The sequence below is a fragment of the Anopheles coluzzii genome, chromosome 2, assembly GCF_943734685.1.
Source record: "Anopheles coluzzii chromosome 2, AcolN3, whole genome shotgun sequence".
NCBI classification, from domain to species: domain Eukaryota; kingdom Metazoa; phylum Arthropoda; class Insecta; order Diptera; family Culicidae; genus Anopheles; species Anopheles coluzzii.
The window spans coordinates 95,248,029-95,268,778 of NC_064670.1; the positions used below are offsets into that span (position 1 = coordinate 95,248,029).

A 20,750-nucleotide genomic window follows, 5' to 3' on the forward strand; every position below is an offset into this window, starting at 1 on the left:
TGTGTGTGTGGGTCGAGCAAATTGCCATGCCGGAATATTCAAGGTCAAGAAAAGGATAAGCAATCTAAAGCAGTTCGGGGATTCGGGTTTTTGCCGTGCAACGACGTTTAATCCTTTTCTGTTTTTTGGTTCCCGGTGGTTGTGTGCACAAACAGGAAGAGGTGAAAAATTACAATCAACCAAACACACGGAACGAACCATGGCTGCCATGCCGCCGTGCAGCAGATCGATAATGTTTGCTGCTCCCCCCCGCCTAAATTGCCCCAGGCAAGGAAAATGGGGTAAAGCGGGCACCAAGATACGCACCATCATTTCCGCCAGACTCTCGGACGACACAATGGCCGAATAAAGTGCAAGAAATGCAGAGTGCTTAACGTGTGCTGCTGTGCGTGTTTGTGTGTGTATTCATGTGCAAGAATTGTGCAAACGACGTCCCTAAATAAAGGATTCCGTTCGTCTTTCGCGTTGCTGCGCGTTCACCATGACCTTGGACTACTTTCAGTGCTCTAGCGGGGGAAGGGGGGAGTGATGATTTGGGGGTGGGTGGTAATCGGACCAAGGATGAAAGGAAACTTTTGCTCTTCCTGCCGGCTAATAAAATGCTTACGCTTCTCGCAAACGACTCGCCGAAGGACTCGCCGCGTAGGGGGGAAAAGTTTTTTCTTTGCCCAGACATAAAATCCGAATGATGAATTAGCCACAAAGGGAAAGGAATTCACATTGCTTTGGGGATTTATTAACCGGCGTGTTGTTTGCCGGCGCGAGCAAGATGAGAAGTTATGTGTGAGTGAATGTGTGTGTGTATGTGTGTGTGAGTGTTTGTGCAAACATTGTTCTACAATTAGGAAGTTGCAATGAACAAACAAGCTACTAGAGAGTCGTTCATTGTAATGGTTTGGGGAAAATGGGCATAACCTTGAGACGGTGATTTATAGAAACTCACTGCTTGCGTCACGCTTGCAGCACAAAATGGCAAACTATGCAATGCGAGAAAGCGCTTACATGAGGAATCTATGATTTCTATAGAGTTTACATAAATATTATACCAAAGAACGGTTAAGAAAAGAATTGCAATGAACATTTCAATACTAAAAATATCTCTTTCGTGCCTTCAAAAACCATATTCTTGATGCTAAATCAGAAACATGACCTCATGCTTCATGCCACACAACGAAATGAACAAGAATTTTCATCAAGCAGAATGGAATAATAGGAAGATTTCATTTTAAATTTTCAATTACGAACATTCCCGCTACATTACTGCTAGATGAAATTCTTATTCTTATAATATTGTGCTGCCAGATGAAGCCGTGAAATCGTATCTACATAACTCGGTCAGCAATATGCAAGCGCTTCCTTTTATAGTGTTAAATATTTTCAAAACAGCTAGCAGGAGAATAAGTAAACCGCCGAACGAGAAACAGAACGAAAACAATAAACGATACAAAGATAAAAATCATTCGCTGGCGCACACTTAGGGGAGAGAACCCCTAAAAGAATCAAGAACACAGACCAGAACACAGAAACTGAAAATGCCTCCATCGCGCCACACATAAATGACACACACACACACACAGAGACATATATATCTCTCGTGGAAAAGAATGGTGCCGCCATGAGCATCACGATCGCGCCACCAATGATATCATTCGTGCGCGCGAGAAAGGGAGAGCGAACGGGCCGCGTAAAACTAGGTCATTAGCGGCCATAGCGTCAAGCGCACAGAAACGGCAAGCATGATGAATACATGAATTGCCCGAAAGCAGAAGCGCCCCGCAAGGGTTTGGTGGGATCCCTTGCGGGCAGGACAACACAACCCGGTCCGGTTTGGGGTAGGTCGCGTGCCGTGGATGCACCTCAAGTGGTGCGCGCGCGGCATTGCATCCGCTGCATCCTCGGACAATCAAACTCAAGCGAGCCAGCCACAAACACCACACACACGCATAGAGCGTTCGGAGTACTTACACACACACACACACACACACACACACACACACACACACACACACACATAGATATTTAATCGATGAAAGAAACCGAGCAGCGGAGGACTCCGGGCGTTCCAGTGTGTATATTGAAATTTTTCTCCACTGCGTGTGTAAATTGGGGATGGGAAAATCGAAAAAAATGAGCTGAAAAAAAACGACGACGATGCATTCCGTGGCGCATAGCATCATAAAGCAGAAAACACGGTGGTGAAGAATGCCGCCCGTGATCCTCGGTTGCTGTAAAATGGGAAGGCCGAAGGAAGGTTCTTGCAGCAGGAAGGAAGAAATTTGCATACGCTGCCACTACTTGTTGGCGAGAGTTCTTGTTTGAGAGCTGATGCTTCAGTGTGTTTTTGTTTTATTCTTTTCACTCTATTGAATGACGTAAATGTTTCGAAAGCAAATAGTTGTTATGAAGGAAATCTTTAGAGTGTGAAATAAAATGTGTCTCATCACGCGTTAAGATTAAAGGTAAAGGTTGAACCAGATAAGAAGTTTGAGAGGAATATTTTATCATCCCGCTCGGAAGAGTAATCAAATAAAATGTAAAACAAGACGTGAACACATCAGCAACATCCTTATTTGCGAACCAAAAACCCACATCTGTAGCTGAGTTTTGAATTGCGACCAACGGCGAGACGAAGCTTCGCACCCGACTGGTTCGTTTGCCACAAAAGTCGAACGATTTGCAGCGTATCCTTTCCAACCACTCCCCGCCTTGGATACGGCGACACTTGTGCTTGGCCTGCGTTCTACTGCCCTTTTGGTGCACACGCGCGGTCTCCCGTCACCTCCACCCGTACCCAAGATTATGACCCCAATAAGGCTTCGCACACAATTACCATAATTGCATCCAATCGGCTCGATTCGACAACGGCGAACGTGCCCTTCTGGGCGAGTTTGGGCGGCACAAGGCGTATGGGGAATTGTTCTTTAAAACTCGAGAGTGAAGAAAGAGGTTTTTTGCTGTTTGTCTGCGGTTGAGCCGCGAAGGGAATTGAGAGAAAGAAAAGATGGGAATTTCGCACCAACAAAAGAAGGTTTCTGCGGCATGTTTTAAGCTCGAAAGTAGAAACGGAGCGTTAAAATAGGGGAATTTCGCACATACAATTTTGTGAATGTGACACTCATTGACTCCTTATGACGGACTCTCTCACTCTTATGCAACCAGTAAACCTGTTCGCGCAATGTAAGAATCAGCCTGCCAGTAGTCTTTGCCAAAGCCGCACAACTAAAACCAAAACAAACGCAGCTTACCACCAAAAATCCAACCCCACTACAACTCGAAGCTGGAATATTAAACGATTAAAACCCCCGTGCAGATTAAAACAGCTTGATCGAAACACTGACATACTGTCCAAAAGAAACGATAATATAGTGGCCCCCAAAAAAAACTGAGACTCACGTATGGTGTAACAGCAGAGTGAGTTGAATGAAGCCAACGGAGCTACTGGGTAGCGTAAGAAAACAAAGTGAAACACACGGAATCGCCTCACGCATGAAGAACCAAGCAAAGGAAAGAGATAATAGCATCGTTTTGAAGGAGTTAAGGAAAGGGAAAAGGAAAAAAAACTCCCCAAGAAGGTGTTGAAATTATAGAGAGAAGAGAGATAGAGAGAGAGAGAGAGAGAGAGAGAGAGAGAGAGAGAGAGCAATAGCTCAAGTAAACTGTACAACAACAATCGTCCAACACGGTGACAACGGATGACAAAAACCAGCCTCAAAAGTTAAGTTCCACCCCTCTCCCAGTGGCACCTTTTTCTTCCTCACCTTCGGACGAGGTGGGCCTACCCTTAATAACGGGGTCGACACAAAAGCAAGCAAGCCCCAAAAAGCGCGCCCGTCGTCGCTCACCCTCCTGCTCCACTCAGCATGCGCGCGCGCGATCCATATTATTACGCCACAAACCTGTTCATCAAAAAATTCAACCCACCACCCCTACGATTCCTACGTAAACTATCACAAATCACATCTTGTTAAGCGATACCCCCACCCCCCTTCATCCCCTTTCTCCGAGCCCGGTTTTGGTTTTCGCTCAGAGCACCTGCGCGAGTGAGGAAGGGCGATCCGGGCCTACCGATCGTACGCACTCTTTACGCACCCGCCATCTCGCATGCTCATCATGGCTCTTTGTGTCTGTGTCCAGCTGTCTGGGGGTCTGTAATTCACCCTTGCCCCCGTTTTTCTGCACCGCCACCACCACCGCGCAACCGGTGGCGGAGGGTGCGCGCACACGCCCGCGGGGAACTTGCCGAAATTTCACTTTCGATTTCGGCAATCACGCTTTACGCACCCCGACCGACATCGACGAGTCGGGGCCTTCGCACAGGTAGGCCACCGAAAAGGGAACCACTTTTCAGCGTGCGATCGCTCACGTGTATGTGTGTTTGTGATTGTGTGGGGTAAGGCTGATTGTGGTTCCCTTCTTCAAGCGGGCCTTACCTGACCCAACCACGTCACCGTATCGTCTCGGAATAGGTCCAAAAGGTTTTTTTCGCTTTGCATATCTCTCTTGCTGTTGTGCTGAGGTTTGGAAATATCGATAGCCGATCGGAGATGCGATCATAACCCCACGGGGGCATGGGAATATCGGATCAGGTGTTCAGGCTTTCGAGCGAGCTCCCGAAGACTCTGTCATAACTCTTTAGCGTCATTGCTAGGCAAACTCAGAAATCGGTCCCGTTAGCACGTTTTACAACCTCAAGCTCAAATTGATGGGACACATTTAAACAGAGCTGTTTTTTTGGTTGTTACCTGAGCGAAGCGAAGCAATGTCTTCCTTCCAAAAATGGCGAATCAGGGTAAGATTTTCGGTCCTCGAAAAAAAAAAAGAAAGGATTCATAGGTAAACGTTTGAAACTGTCCTCAATTATAGAAGCCATATTTCGTGTTTGAACTTCGTTTGCCGAACTTCAATAAACCTTACGCTGTTCAATCAACCGGAATTCTCACCAAGGTAGTGAAATAGAAAATTTCTCCCTTTTTGTTATTGCTCTTCTAGACCCTAACACCGCCGCTTTGGCAATTCTGACCTGATGTGCATGCGCAGTCGAAGCGTTATGTATCGGGTCGGGTTTCGTTGCCGTCGGATAGCCGGTTTGCTATTTCTCGATCATTCGAATTACGACGCACCCGGAGTTGCTGGGTTATTCTACGGAACGAAACGGACCCAAATAATGCTATGTTTGTATATTGCATTCTAGTTACACACCTATCGTGGTTTACAGCACTCAAAGCTGTTGGGGACCACGTCGAGGCTGTTGTTATTGTGTGGACAGAGATATTCCGGTTTTGTTACAGAGCTATCTAGGTTCTACAAGAGAAACTCCACACATTGAAACCAACAGTTGCATGAGATTCTTTGAGTTGGAGTACATCTCGAAGGGATTTTACTTCAGGATCTACTTATACTTTCTACTCCTATGGAATTTCAATCATGTGTGGAACAGCGGAATCCAACCAGAGAGGAGTTAACAGACATTAGACATTCTGAAGTGGCATGTGATCTTGCGAATAGCTGAATCCTTGGATGTTAGAACTTAAAATTGTAAAGTATACGTTCAAATGCAAAAAGGATATCCTAAACATTTGCAAGGAAGGCATGAAATATGAAAGGCATGATTGCTGCGAATGAAATGAAAAGTAATGGGAAAAACTCTGCAACAAAAGGCAAAAGAAGGAAATCACAATTGAACCTACCTTCCAGCTTCATGCCGACCTCGAGACACTTCTGGAAGCGGCAGTACGGGCAGCGCTTCCGCTGCGTCTTGTCGATGTGGCACTGGCGCTCGGCGACGCACGTGTAGACCTTCTTGTTCTGGACGGTGCGCTTGAAGAAGCCCTTGCACGATTCGCACGTTAGCAGCCCGTAGTGGTAGCCGGACACCTTGTCGCCGCACACCGGGCACAGCTCTTCAATGAAATATTTCAAATCAGTTTGATCGCATTGGATGGCGGACACGACGCTCAGACTATTGAGTGCGGTTTGGTGCTCAATGAGGCTGCCGCCGGACGCGCCCCCGCCACTACTACAACTACCACCGCTAGTACCTGAGGCCGGTATCGCCAGATAGGCTGCCGCTGCTGCCGCCGCTGCCGAGGAGGAGCCGCCGCCGCCCGCCGTTTGGCCGCCGGCCGCTTGGCTGCCTCCGCCGCCGCCGCCGCCGCTGCTACTGTTGCTGTTGCCGCCGATGCCCCCATCACTGCCACCGTGATGGTACGGACCGCCACCGGTGGTCCCGCCAACACCGCCACCGCCGCCTGTGGGAACGTGGGAAAACATTGAGTAGGCGGACGGGGGTGCGGCCGCGCTTTCGTGGAAGCCGCCGTATAGTGCACCGTAGCCGCCGGATGCACCGTTCGATTGCGAATGCGACTGCCCGTTGCCGCCGCCTCCACCAGCACCGCCCAGATGCTGCTGCTGCTGGCTGCCGGGGTGCTGCTGCTGCTGCTGCTGGCTGTGATGATGATGATGGTGGCCGTGGCCACCATTGCTGCCAGCGCCATTGTTGTTGTTGTTGTGATGGGACGGAAGATTGTTGTTGCTGGTGCTGTTGTTGTTGTTGTTGTTGCTGGAGCCCAACAGTAGCCCGGTGGCACCGGGATAACCGCCCGCGGTACCACTCCCGCCACCGCCGCCGCCGCCGCCACCGGTGTATTGGGGCGGTGGCATACCGGTGTTCTGGCCGGTCGAGTTAGCGGCCGAGGCGGCCGCCGCCAACGACAGGAGCTGCGTGTTGCCGCCCGCTCCACCGCCACCGCCGGGCGGTGGGCTGCCGGACTCGCTCAGCATCGAGTACTGCGACATATTCAGCGACATGAACACGGTCGAATGCTGCTGATCCATGTCCAGTAACATCTTTCCCCGCTTTGTGTTTCACGCGTACGGAGAGGTCAAACGGTCACACTGACGTACACTGTTGAAATTAGTCTCGTGTATCAACACGAACAGTTGGCCCAGTCTCTGTAGCCAGGCTGGAGGGTTTTGTTGTTGTTTTTTTTTAATGCTTAACTTTAGGATAGTAAAATATCCAATCTTTGTGTAACTTTTGTAAAATGCAATCTTTACTTTACAGGGTATTGCAGGTAAATAAAATCACACTCAATTTTCGTTTACAGGCGGCTTTGCTTTACGTCACGCAGCACGCACACTCACAGAACTGATTTGCCTTGTTTTACAAGGACCTTAACTTCTTCTTCCCCCACGAAAGATCACTGATTCAGAGGGTGTTTGCGACCCCCTTTGTATACGACTTTAAAACATCGACTTTTGGGGGGCGGGGATCAAAATAATACACATACACACATACACACACTTGCGCACGCACGCACACTATTACACACTCTTACACACGTAGGCACGCTCGAGCACGTTTGTAACGTGCAAGTATATTTTTCTGTAATAAGTTGAAGAAAATAATATTGCTAATGAAAACAACACCGGACGGCATGGAAATTCTAATTCTAATCACAATTTTTGCTGCCCCAATGAGCGTTATCCTTGTACGTTGTGCGGTGCACTAATGATAGAAATTATTATTAAAAACAGAACTACGGAGCATCACAAACGCCCCAAGAAGATCCTCACATTAATCCACTGATCAGGCTGGTTTTGATTTTCAAACTTCAATTTTTGCAAACTTCAAGCACATACACACTCCGCTCAAGTCAAAATGGTGACGAAGTACCTGCTGAGGATGCACACGCATTTAGAATATGCATCACCAACCTGAGACTGACTTAATGCTTAAATTGCACAGATCGATCGGTTCACGGACACTTGAAAACCCAACCTTCAAATCCGACCGATGCGCGATTGTTTTGAGGACACGATTGCCTTCTTTTTCACTAAGTGGATGCAAAGTTAAACCGCAACAACCAGTGGTTGGTGAGGGCACCATCGATTGCCGCAAGAACGCCGAAAAATTGGAGCACAACCTATTTTGTACACAGTTGGAGGAGGACACCTCACACAAACGCTATCGCCGCCTTTTAGCGCATGGAGAAGTTGTTGTTCCTTTCGGTACCAATCGATATCCTCCCGGTACACCGTCGGGAGTTACTTGAATCCGATTGGGGCCACTGGGTGAACTGTTTGGCAGTCGATTGTCACCGTATCATCAAATGATTGTGATCACTGCACAGAAACCCTCCCGACAAAACACACTCAGTACTTTCTTGGGTTTAGAATTGTACAATTATCCGATCGCACTGGTCAGGATCTCTCGCTGTTTCAGGCCATTTGGATGGGCTATGTATCGGTTGGTCCTTTTCGATCCGAGCCACCGGAGTGGACTCATTGCGTGTGTCTCAACGCTTCGAACACAAACAGAACTCTACGATAGCACACGTTTAATGCCCGCAAAACGTTTAGCAGTATCGTCGACTACAAACGCACACTACTGGGACAGTTACAGCAATCAAACTCGCGGACCTGCACAATGCTTTCGGTTTTAATCCTTTTCGAATGCACACACAAACGCACACGCGCGCGACCAGCTGTGTAGCGACGGAGGGGCTCTCTGCTGCTGTGCCGCTCTCCTTTTTCCAGGACAGTAGGTCACGGATTTTCGCCTTCACTGACACCGTTTATTTTTCTATTTGCCCCTCTTCACCCTTGCGCATGTGTGTGCAGCACAGCGGAGCTGCATGTGTGTTTGCTGTGTATCGATTCGCGTATTCGCGTTCCTTTTTTTTTGCTTCTCTTCACAAACATACACCAGATAGAGATACACACATGCACTCGTATCACCCGCGCACTGTCACCACCATCGATTGCCGATGGGTCGTCCTCATTTTAATCACACACCAGAAACACTTCAAAATCTTACAACTAAAGGGGTTTTTTTTTATATAAAACAGTTTAATACTGTTTGAGCTGTTTACTTTGCGTTTTGTAGCGGGCTGCACCGAATGATAAACATGCTTTCGACCTCAACACCTCAACATCCGCGGTCGTCCACAATCCACAACAGCACACAGGGCACGGGACAGTTGAGAATTAGTTTAAAGCGCCGGCAAACCGAAATACACAAGCGGACAAGCCCGAAAAGTAACAAACAAACGAACACGCGTAACAAACACCGGGAGGAGGACGTTGTGTGTCACTCGTGCGCAGACTGCTCCGGTTGCGGGCGAAATGACTGCAGTCAGATCGCGGCGAGACCGCTGCTGCTGCTGCTGCTGGCACTGGTGCAACCGTGCTGGTGGTGGTGGTAGTGGGTGACCCGAGCCACGACGATGAAGCACTCCGCGGTGAAGGCTCGTGAGGCGCGCACGATCGAGCGAGAATGACGACTTACGGCCAGCATGGGGGCACCCGGGGGCTATATACTACACTGTATATAATTACAAGTTCAAGTTGTTCCGTTCCGTTTTTTTTCCTCGGTCGGATAAGCGCGCACACACCACTCGCCTGCTCGAGCGTCCGATCACAAAAGAGTGCCGATTTGTTGTCCGGTCGCTCGTCAACCCGGCTGCACCGTGCGTGCGCCTGTGTGAGTGAGTGTGTCCGTGCGTGTCGGTGGGTTCTCTCGGGGGTGTGAGCGAGCGCACGCGGTGCGTGTGTTTAGGACGGCGGTTCGGTGTGTTGAAAGCATCCCCCCATGCAGCTATGTTCGGAGAATACTACGCGTGTACTATGTGTACTCTTCTCGGTTTCTGCATGCCACTCAGCCTACTCACAAACACATACACACACAGAGACAGATTGTGAGAGTGAGTCAACCCTTAGCCTCATCCCCCCCTTATTCAATGTACAACCCCAAGTAGAATGTGGATGTTTTGGGGGAGAGAGCGAGAGAACCCAAAACAAGCGGCGAACGGTTCCGAAAATTCCCGAAGTGGCCGCAAGAAAGGAACGCACGGTCCGTTCCCTTTCCCGCGCACACAGAGCCCTCAAGGGAGGCACACGCTCAGCCCGTGAGAGCGACACGCGATAGTGCGTGAGCCGTGTGAGCGCGACTCACTGTGAGCAGAGGGCACAAAACACAAAAGGTTACAACAAAGTGAACCAAAGAACAACAGATTTAAAAAAAACGTGTCACATCTTCGGTACCACAAAAATCATTCCACCCCTTCAACGTACAGTGTGTCAGCGGCGAGCTCCACTAGCACCAAACCTCAAAGCGAGGAAGAGAGAGAGCGCGAGTGAGCGACCGCTCCGGCATTTAGGGGTTGAACGAGTGAGCTGTGAGTTCTTACCCTTACCCCTTTTTTGCATTTCGGTGCTTCACAAACTCTCACTCTCGCTTGGCCCAGTTTCGCGGCCCGGTGACACTCACGCGACGAAAACGCACATGGTCCGTGGCCGCTGTGAGCGCAAGAGCACCACCGCCACCACCGCAACCACCCCCATTCCTTAGGTGGGCCTTACGCGAGAGGGTTTGTTGTTTTATGTGTGACGGGGTTGCTTTCTTCCTCTCTCACTCGCTCGCTCGCTCGCTGGCTCGGTAGTCCCACTCGGGTTGGTTCACTTTCGTTTTCGGTTTCGAAGTCATGCTGTCCAAAGCGGATCGTGGTTGGGTTTGGCGAAACGGTGGTGGAAACGGTGGACATTATATGAAGTAATACCTGACCCGGTGAACGGTTTTTTTTTTTTGACAAAAACTTTCGGCACCGAAAATTGGGCATCCAGCAAAATGATCGAATGAAGGGAAGTACACCAGTGTAAATGATGTTTAATTATTATATGTTCACGAAAGTATGCTTCTTTTTGCTAGTTGATAGTAAATTAATGTATGTTGCGAGAATCATTTCATGTTGTTAAAGTGATTCAACGTCATATCAAATGACTGTTTGGGGTTACTTTGGGTTTTCGAAAACCAAGTTCGTCGCCTGCTCTTCAAATTATTAATTTAACAAAGACAAAATCATATTCCGCTTCAATTTCCATAACGAATACGCAAAAATTGCATCCAAATCATGCTCCGTCATTAGCAGCTCTACCATCCTCTCCACCCCGTCTCTTCTCTTTACCAAACCCACTACTTCCTTCCCGATCGTCCGGAATGTAACCGGATCACCAGCAGCAAAGAATGAACCTGACCGCGTGAAGAAATCGGACCCAGAGCCCTCGCCTTCTCTCCCCCAACCCTCATCGCGAAGGTGACGTACACCTTGCCGCTCATGTAATAAGTGAAAGTGGCGCGTTCGTCTCTTGCTTTAGCGCGTCGTCGTCGGTCCGCACGGCGTTTGTGGGGGTAATCCATCCATCGGGAAAAAGGTAACGCGCGAAATGACAAATGAGATGGCAAACGGTGGTCATGGTGGTGGTCTCGTCATCGCTCGTCGTCGTGCCGTCGTGCTACACGCGTGTGTCTGTGTGTGCTGCGGCAGCGGCGCGCTTTTGGTGATAGCGATGACGGCGGCGGCGACCTACTTTTGTGCGTGTCTACAATACCCGCCCCGGCGGCTGCTCTCGCTCGCACATTGCCAGCGCCAGAGCGCCGATTAAGGTCTATGTTAAACCGTGCCAGCTAACACCATCCGGCTACCTCTTCCCCATCTCATCCACCAAGCACCTGACGATTTCATGCACGTATCGACACGATCAGGTTCGAAATCTTGTGCCACCGGATTTGAGCCACTGCCGTTGTGTGTGCTGTTCAAACAAAAAATAAACCGATGCGGTTCACGATCGAGTTCCAGTTCCAGCAGACCATATTCCGTTCTAGCAATAGGGATGATGATGGAGCAGGTTCTGACCAAAGCAACGGTCAGCAAAGAGCTTCCTTTTTCGGGAGCTGCTGTAATTAAAACCAGAAATTGTACGTTTGCTTCCTTTTTCCCTGCTGCCTATATGCTGCCTTGCCGTGCTGGGCGTTTATCTGTTTATGCAAGTCATCCTCACCGAAAAAGGGTCTGGTAGTGCTTGTTCTTTCTCGATCTAAGCCTCTCGCTATCTGTTTGTTTGCATCCACAGCATCCACCAAGAGCCAGAGCTAAGAGAAATTAACATTAATAATGCTGTAAGTCAGTGTTGGGGGAAAAAGCCAATTCGAATGGATACGCACACACCCAGAGGCACGGCACGGTTGACTCGGATGGCGAGCTTCTAACCGGAACCAGAAACTGACCTAACACACGCCCAACACCGTTGTCGGTCCGATGAGCTTATTTGACTCTTCATCGTTTGAAACTATCATGTGGGAGATTCTTCATCCAAGAAGCAGTTCTTCAAGTTATCCATTCATCTAGCTCAAGCAGTATTTTCCACATAAAAACCAAACATTGAGTAATAGTTGATGCACAAAAATATTTGGACACTTTCGGTTGCTCAATAGCATCCCGACCAGTGTCCCAAAGTTGCCAGTGAAAGAGAGAAAGTAATGCCCTCCGCAGCTGATACCTACGCGAGAAAGTGAGCAGCGGCTGTTGGGAGACGGCGATGGACAGAAGAAGAAATAAGTCGCTCGTCTTACGCGTGTGGCCCGTTTGCGTGATGCGAAATGGTACAAACACACCACACCAGGCTCCCGAAAAACAAACGGGCCTCAAAATAAATTGGTGCAAGATAGATAGCACACAGACAGCGACAGACAGGCCCACGAAGCAGCAGCAGCAGCAGCAGCAGACAGACAGACAACAGCAACCAAGCCGTGGTGGGACATTTGCTCCCTCGGGCTACTTTTGGGAGGGGGGGGGGAAGCAGGACGCGAGGGTTGCATAATTGTGTGTACCACCACGCCACCCGGTTGTTTTTTAAAGCCGCACCGGATCGAGCGACACATTTCCCTTTATTTCTCCTTACTTTCCCAATTCCGCTGGGAAGTGTTGGGTGGAGGTTTGGGTAAACACGGCGAAATGGTTGCGGCAAAGTGCTAATAGGTAACGAGGAAGCAAATGTTTGACGATTAGGAGGATCGCACCGGGGGGCTATTTATGGACGCAATCGGCGATCGGTGAGAAATCAATTTGGATCGCATGGGCTCTTTTCACACGTCGAGTTTTCACAACACTAATGCATGCGCCAACAACATTGGAGTGGGTTGCGAATTTTACAATTTAGTTACGATTTTGGATCACTCACATACAAAGCGCTTCTTATGATCAACCATTTGTTTACATTTATGAGGAAGCAACAAATACTGACTAAACATTTGCATTCAGGATCGAGGGATTGCTAGAATTGTTGGCAACTATTGCACAAATGAGCGAAGCATATAACTTCAGGGAACTGTAACTGATTGAACAGCAGCCGTTATACAACAAAATCTCTGCTCAATTTTCTTCCTTTGCCGCCAATGCTTCCCACAGGCACAGGCAGTGGAAAGCAACGTAGCTTCAGGTTCGCGTGACGTAACGTACGCTGATCGCGCTATTTTTTGTTGGAGCTCCTTGCTGCAGACTCAAACTTCCTTCGGCGAAAGATTAACCCTTTTCCTTTACCTGTGCGCTTTTGGGAACCCTTTCCATTCCTGATTTCTTGCCTAAAGTAGCCCCGCCGAACGTGTACCAAAACTCCAGGACATGCCCCTTTTCGAAGCGTACCCTTTTGGCGAATGCAATTTCCACACAGCCACACGCTGCCGCTTGGAGGAATTCGTATCCCGCGCCCGTTCGTCTCTTTGTGTGCGGCAGGAACGAAATCACTTTCACGCGCCGGGTCGCTTAGCGGGTTCTTTTTCCGTGGACTTTCTTCCATATTCTTACCTCGGGTCTGGTCTTTACGCAATCGAAAATTCGAAACTTTTGCACCTAAACGCTGCCGATCGTATTCCGTTTTCGGGTCTAGACTCCACTAGACTAGAGAGCTCCATCATCAGAACCAAAAGGAACAGACGACGGGCGCACATCTTGATTTATTTTGATCGGCGGCACCGTTTACCTACCGCTTCGGAGAAGTCTTTTTTATTTCATTCGTTGCGGTTCGGCGAGTCTTTACCGGGGACCACCACCGCATTTTCGGTGCGATTCTTCACGGATGCAACGCCGCAAAGGGCGCTCCAATGCCGATTTGTGGAGAAAGGAGTCTCCCAACGGTCAGTGGGTGCCGTGCGGTAGCTTGGTTGAAAGCGGCAGCAGGAGTGCTTTTTTGTGCCACAATTTTCTCAGCTTCTCTTCCACCGAACGTTGCTGTCCCATCAAACGAAAGCAACCGAACCCTTTCCCTCGCGGAAGGACGCGTTCCGAGTCGGTGGTTGCCGATTTTTTTTTTGCTCTTTTTTGCCCAAAACGTTTAACGTAACTGTAAAGTTGAAACCATCGCATCGAAAGTCGATGGGTAACCCCTGTCCCCCGCCGGTCCAGACATGATGCAGGTAGACCACACCACCGTTCCGAAGCCATTCGTTGTCAACTTTGGGCGCCGACGGAGCCTTTTTTATGGCGTTCTCATCCAAATATCTTCCCAGTACGTCATAATTCGCACAGAGCGTCTGCCTGGGTTAACTCTCCGATGACACATAAATCACCACTAATCAAAGCTGGACTGGACAATTTAACCGCCAACCATCGCAAGAAACTCCAGCGTCTACGACAGCGAAATTTGACGTGATTCTTCGACGAAGATGCTCCCCAGGATTTGGGGGAGCCACAGCGCAAGGCAGGCGCCTGTTTCTTCTGGGAAGGATTGTTGAGCGGCGGCGGTGCATTGTTTTAACGTTAATTTCTTAAGAAACGATTTACGGTATCCAAAAACGTCATGGCAAAAAATAGAACGTTCGATACAAACTGCAACCATGACCCAGTATTTGTGCGAAAAGGTTAAATTCTACAGAAATAACAGTAAAGAAGGGATTTATGTCTTACAAACAATTTTGATCCTTTTTTTTGTGCAATAGAATAGGATCCATCAAGACGGAGGGGTAAATATGTATGCCCACTGCAGACAATTAGTTTCATAAGGACACGATTTGACAGAATTACAAGAACTCGATTCATATTGAATTTGAATGGCCATTTTTACCCAGAAGTCCTAGACAAATCTTTGGTGATGCTCATCGTTGTTAAGATATTAGTAATGTCCATATATCTCGCCGGTCTTATGATACAGTCGTCAACTCGTACGACTTGACAACATACTCGTCATAAGATTAAGCCCCGAATCGACCGCGCCCACATACGTAGGACTGACTATCCTGCTGTGGGTTAGTGGTTTAGACAAGCCCACGGGTGGTGCAGGCAAGCCTTGACCGACAACGTTTGTTGTGTCAAAGAAGAAGAAGATGTGGTGCATGTCGCTTGGAATTCATTAATAAAAAGATTACAAGGTTTAGGTAACAATTGTCTTTGAAACAGTTTGTTTGTGGGTTTCATGAAGATTTAGACATATATAAAGACTTGTTGCATCAGGCATACAATAAAAAATATGGAAAATCATCTACCGAACAACCATGATGCTCCATCCAAAAAAGTTGCGAAATTTAACTTCCAACCCCATCCCAACTCCATCGAACGCACACACTCAGTACTTCACCACACCATCCGGCAACCATCTCCACTCACGCACAAAACATACGCAAAAAAAAGCCCCGAATTCGCTTTCGCTTTCATTTTCCAACCCCGGGAATAAACGCTCAACGCGAACCAACCAGCGTACACACAGTGTGCGCGGCGTGTATGTCGCTGTGACTTTGTGCGACTTCCACCTCGCAGCCCGGCCAGACCAAGCTGAATACACAAATGCATTTCCGCCGTTTGCCTGGGGACGCTTGGGGAGAGTGTGTTTCACTTTCGGTTTCATTTCACTGTCAGCGGGCGTCACGGGAACGCGCAAAATGAAAGCAAAAAAAATAACAAAAACAAACGATAACGAGAGCTAATATTGCTCGGCAAGCGCTCCCCCGCCTTGTCTGTCTGTCTGTCCGGTTTGTTTCGCGGTGTAGCATGGTGAGATGCTGTGATGAGATGCATGACTTCATCGGGCCGCCGCTCACTACGACGGTGGTGAGAGAGACACACACACGAGCAGAACGGAAACCTGCACAAGCGTTAGGGGGCTGAAAAGGGAAACACGGGGCGTGCGAGCAAGGCAGAGCGGGCGGCCGAGGTGCGAGTTTGAATCGCGAACGGAGGACGATTACAACACACACTCCCCGAAACAGAAGCCGCACCACATCACGCGGCCCCTGGTGGGCTGGCTTAAGAGGGTGGTGGGAGTGAAGAGACAGAAAGAGAGGAAGAGAGAGAGAGAGAGAGAGAGAGAGAGAGAGAGAGAGAGACCAAGAGCGCGTGCGATCACTGAATAGATCCGGTCGGTGGTGTATAGAGGTGATGCAAAAAACACACTATCATGCCTACTACTAGGATGGATTAGGCGACTTAGATGAGGCAGCGGTCTGTTGTAGGGCATTTAAATTATATTTTTATTTTTTTTTAAATAATAAACAATTTGAAAAAAGTACTAGTTTTAAAGGTTTCTTTGATAAATGCATTAAACAATCTTAACTGAGAATCCAAAACACTCAACAAAATACCATTACGATCCTTTAACAGAGCAGCGTCTAATGCGCTACTCAAGTGTGTTGAGCTGGTACGGCTCAGATGAAAACATTCGGATGTGGAAGTGAATGCAAAGCAGCATGAGGTGGTGTGGTAAGCGGGTTGATGGGGAGCAACCAACCACGGCAACGCAATCGATGAGGCAGCAGCAGCCAGGGCACCCCACAGCGTGAGCTTCGAGACCGCGGCATTCGAGAGTGAGAGCGAAGCGGCGGTACCGTCGTACATACGGTCGCTGCTTCACTGCTCGGCACGGGTGTCCTACTGACCTACTTTTCAAAGCTGTAGTAGAGTGAAGGGGCTGGGGGGTTCGTCGCCGACGTCGCTGCTGCCGTACCACACCGCAGCAGCAGCAGCACCACCAACGGCGAGCGAACGAAATGTCCGATAGCATGGCCAAAGAGATGACGACGACGACGACGACGATGATGGTGATGTCGTGTCTCCACACCTCGCCACACACCGACCAAAATGCAACCCCTTCGGACGGGGTTGATTGAGGGGGAGCTACTCCATGTTTGATTCCATCGATTTATCGCTCGCAGCTCGTCCACTATGGGAACCCACTGATAGGCTCTCCGCAGCGCTACGGGTTGACATTTAATTGATAAATAAGAAATAACCCAATCGCGCACAGACACACACACTAAAAATGGATCGATTTTAATTCCATCCCGGTGACAGGGGTGGGCTTGTTTTATTCTCTTTTTTCTTTTTTCTTCGCCCAAACGTTTCTCCCAAACGATCCTGACGGTGTCCAGCGAGGAATATATCACACGCCTTGGTCGAGGGACGAAGACTGTCCCACCGGTAGGTCAGGGTATGGCGAGGGTGTGCTTAAATTATACCCCCACTGCCTGTCACAACACTCCCCCCTCCCCACACTGCCACTCTTCCTCTCATCCATCTTTACGCATGCGATGCACACGCACGCATTTCCCAATCGACTCTACGCGGGGTGCGTGCGTGTGTCAATCGTCCCGCTGCTGGTGGTGGTGGTGCCAGTTTTGGTTGCTGCGGTATTTGGTCAACTCTTGTTGTTCCTCTGTCACCCATATCTCAACCCCCTGGACAAAAGGAGGAGGCAGGAAGAGTGCGTGGGTTCAGGGTACAACAAAAAAAAAAAACGCTACGCTACTCCAATGGGGACGAGGGAGGGATTGGTTTATCACAAAAGATATTGTGCCAGGGCAGTGATGTAAACTTCCCACCCTCCCAAACAAAAGCGGGCCTCTCTCCCCGACGCTTCTGGGAGTTTTTTTTATCAAACCTTTTTGCGGCTTGCTGGGCGCCCAAATGGAACTCGCACATCCACCACCACCCCCTCGCAGGGGGAAGAGTGATGACTCGTCATAGTGCGTGGGATGTTCGGGAAACTGGAGCGAGATTTGTGGGCCTTTTCTGACGACACGATCGTTCGTTTAGGTTGGAAGTCATCGCATAATCGGCTGTTAATAATCTTCCTAAATGGTGATCTATTAGAAGCGTGAGTCGGTTAGATTGTCTGGGGTTCGTTTTGCTGGGGTGTTTAGCGACAGTTTGCACACATTAAGATGGTTTAAGCTTGTTGGGGACGGGAAGTAAAAGAGTAGGATTCAAAGGTTATTAAAATAGGGTTGCCCAAACAAGAGAGCTGTTCTAAATATCAAAGGGTATAAGTTAATTATAGAATTGTGGTCAAAATAAATGATTTAGTTAAAATCTGATATAAAAATGTTATAAATTATAGAAGTGCTTTTACAGGGTTTCCTACGATTTATTGGTCAGTTCCCATGATTTTTTGGTGCGTTCCCACGATTTTTTATCGTATCCCATACATTTTTGGTTCGTTCCCATAATTTATTGGTATTTTCCGATTGGATATCAATACAATTGGACCAAAAGTTTAATCTTAACAACGATCAACAGCTACCTAAGATTTGCCTAAGACTTCTCTGGGTAACTTTTCACCCTATGTGAGCCTTAAATTATAATTATAATAAATTACAGTTAACCCTATGAATACCAATAAGAGACTTGAACTCATGCCGGGCATATTGGGGAGTCGTACATATAACATCTGTACTATAAGGTCAGTCGTTGTATTGCGCTTTAAATGATGATCTGTTCCATTCCACCTATCCATTTTTAGATATTCAATTTCTGCATAAAGAAAAGCACAGGGTTTTCCAAGAAGTTTGGAATGTTTCTTGAATTTGTTGGAATTTGTCTAAAAACTGATTGACGATTTTTTTTATTTATTCTCGCCCCTTTAGGAATCATTCCGACATTATTTAAATAAATGTTTTGTAAACTTTTTTGTAAAATTCAATTCATTTTTTGTTTTTTAATTCAATACAATTGTGGACTGGTTTAAAGGGAAATAATCAATAAATCGAAAGACGAAAGAATTAAACAATATTTCGGCATCTATTCATAAGTCCATAAAGCCTTTGCTACACGGGTTTAATATAAAACTGAAATGATATTTAATTATTTGAAATAATGTTTTACATCAAATACAACTAAGCGCACATCAATATAATTGCCCTGAAACGCAACCAGCCATGATACGCGATCACTTTAACGATGTTTGCCGAACAAAACACTATTAAAATGCTCATCAAATTGAGCGCGCCCATTATTCTCGAACTGCAAATGAGCTCCCAAACTTTCCATCACAAAAGCGCGAACATCTAACCACGCTGACATTGATGACAGATCCGATACAAAGAACCTGACATAATAAGCACGCAGGATGACATAGATGCTCTTTTGTCGACCGTTGAGTGGTAACCTTTCAAAGCGTGCAACAAACGCGACACAAAGCGAGCATTCAAACATTATAAGTGCTCGATCTAGAAATGCATCCCCTTCCCTTTTTTTTCTCTGTGCTCTGTGCGTATATGGCATGGCGTTTGTTTTTGTCACCCGAAATAATTATTTCACATGCCAAACACCTTTTCAACGCGCTCAAAAATGCGCAGAGTGCCAATAATCAACACCAGAGCGGCGCGATTGAATCGGAAAACCACTCCACCGTTAAACTGCTGGCTAAACTCCGGCCAGCTGAAACAAAGCGGCGGGGAAAATTCGAGGACAGTGAGATTGTTTCATTTTGGACGAGCCTCCTCTTCTCTCAATCCGCTACAGCTAAGAGATTTTGGATGAATTTCGAGGTGACGGGAACATTGCGACACGTTCCAGTCTGCTCTAGTACAAAGACATATAAATTGTAACTGATTTGATTGTAAATTGTTCTGCTTTACAATTTTGTGAGAGGATTTCCCATGGACGATTTTAGGCGAAAGAACAAGTTAGTCAGACGGATTAATGCTGTTATTTCCCGCTAACATAATAAATGGCTATCTATTTCAATTTCATACAAGTCACCACAAAGGCTGATTTAATCACAATGATAAAAGTGTCAAGGATGAGAATTAAGTTGCTTCTACTGTTGATAGTAGAACTTACTTTAAATTTAAACATTATTTTCCTAGCACACAGAAACAAAGTAATAGACCACAAAAGATCCCTCAGAATTTCCAATCCAACACGTAACCCGGTAGGGTCAGTGCATAAAAGGTAAACGGCGTCTTGGCCTTTTAAAAATGCAATGGTTTTCCTCGCAGTAACACAGTACACAGTAGTGTTGCTGTTTCAGTGATTCTGTTTCTCGTTCAGTTCTTTTACTTTTGATTTACTTCGTGCTATAAATCGGCAATTGTCGTTCCTTCGCAGATACCAGACCAGAGCGAGAAGATGTACGTTTTTGGGTTGAAAGTCGTAAAATTGACGGAAGGTAATAAAATTGCGTTCGTCGAACGGTGTCGCGTTAGAATTTGCCTGCCCGAGAGAGGTGAAATATTCAACAAGTCACTATTTCTTTGACAAGATTGTAGGCAAGTTCGTGCGACTGGCATTATTGATGCCGGTATCTAGACACAGAGAAATCCTTAAACATTACACACAGGTAGACAAACACAGCAGTTGTCGGTAATTGACATATAGGTAAGGTAGGTGTTTGGAGAATTGTTTGGAGAAACTAAAAAAATGAACATGTTTGTTTGCACATTAATTCAAAACATTTACTAACAAATCGGAAACAGTTACTCGAAACGGTTGTAGCTTGGAATCCTCAAAGTTTTGTCCGAAAACCTTGCATCTCGCCTCTAAAAAAATGCTGATTTGTCTATTGCCTTCAACCTACGTGAGCCTTTGATTTATTGCTTTACGATCGTCAATAGCGCTACCCAGTGCAGCACTCACAACCTTCCATCTTTTCCATCATTTCCTTCTCACATGCGTAGAAGAAATGCTTTCTTCTAGCCAATTGAGCAA

The 20,750-nt window shown here is 47.4% G+C and overlaps 1 protein-coding gene across 13 annotated transcripts in view; it reads right to left on the reverse strand.

The window, feature by feature from the left end:
- LOC120951938 (nuclear hormone receptor FTZ-F1) overlaps positions 1–20,750 on the reverse strand; it is a 124,625-nt gene that overhangs the window by 43,550 nt on the left and 60,325 nt on the right. For 9 of the 13 annotated variants that reach the window (XM_040370956.2, XM_040370949.2, XM_040370950.2 and 6 more), the window contains 2 exons: positions 6,039–6,248; positions 5,688–5,900 (listed from right to left, as the gene is read on the reverse strand). In XM_040370956.2, the coding sequence (XP_040226890.2) occupies positions 5,688–5,900; positions 6,039–6,248 (423 nt within the window). The other 4 variants (XM_040370961.2, XM_040370960.2, XM_040370962.2 and 1 more) reach the window with 4 other exon arrangements.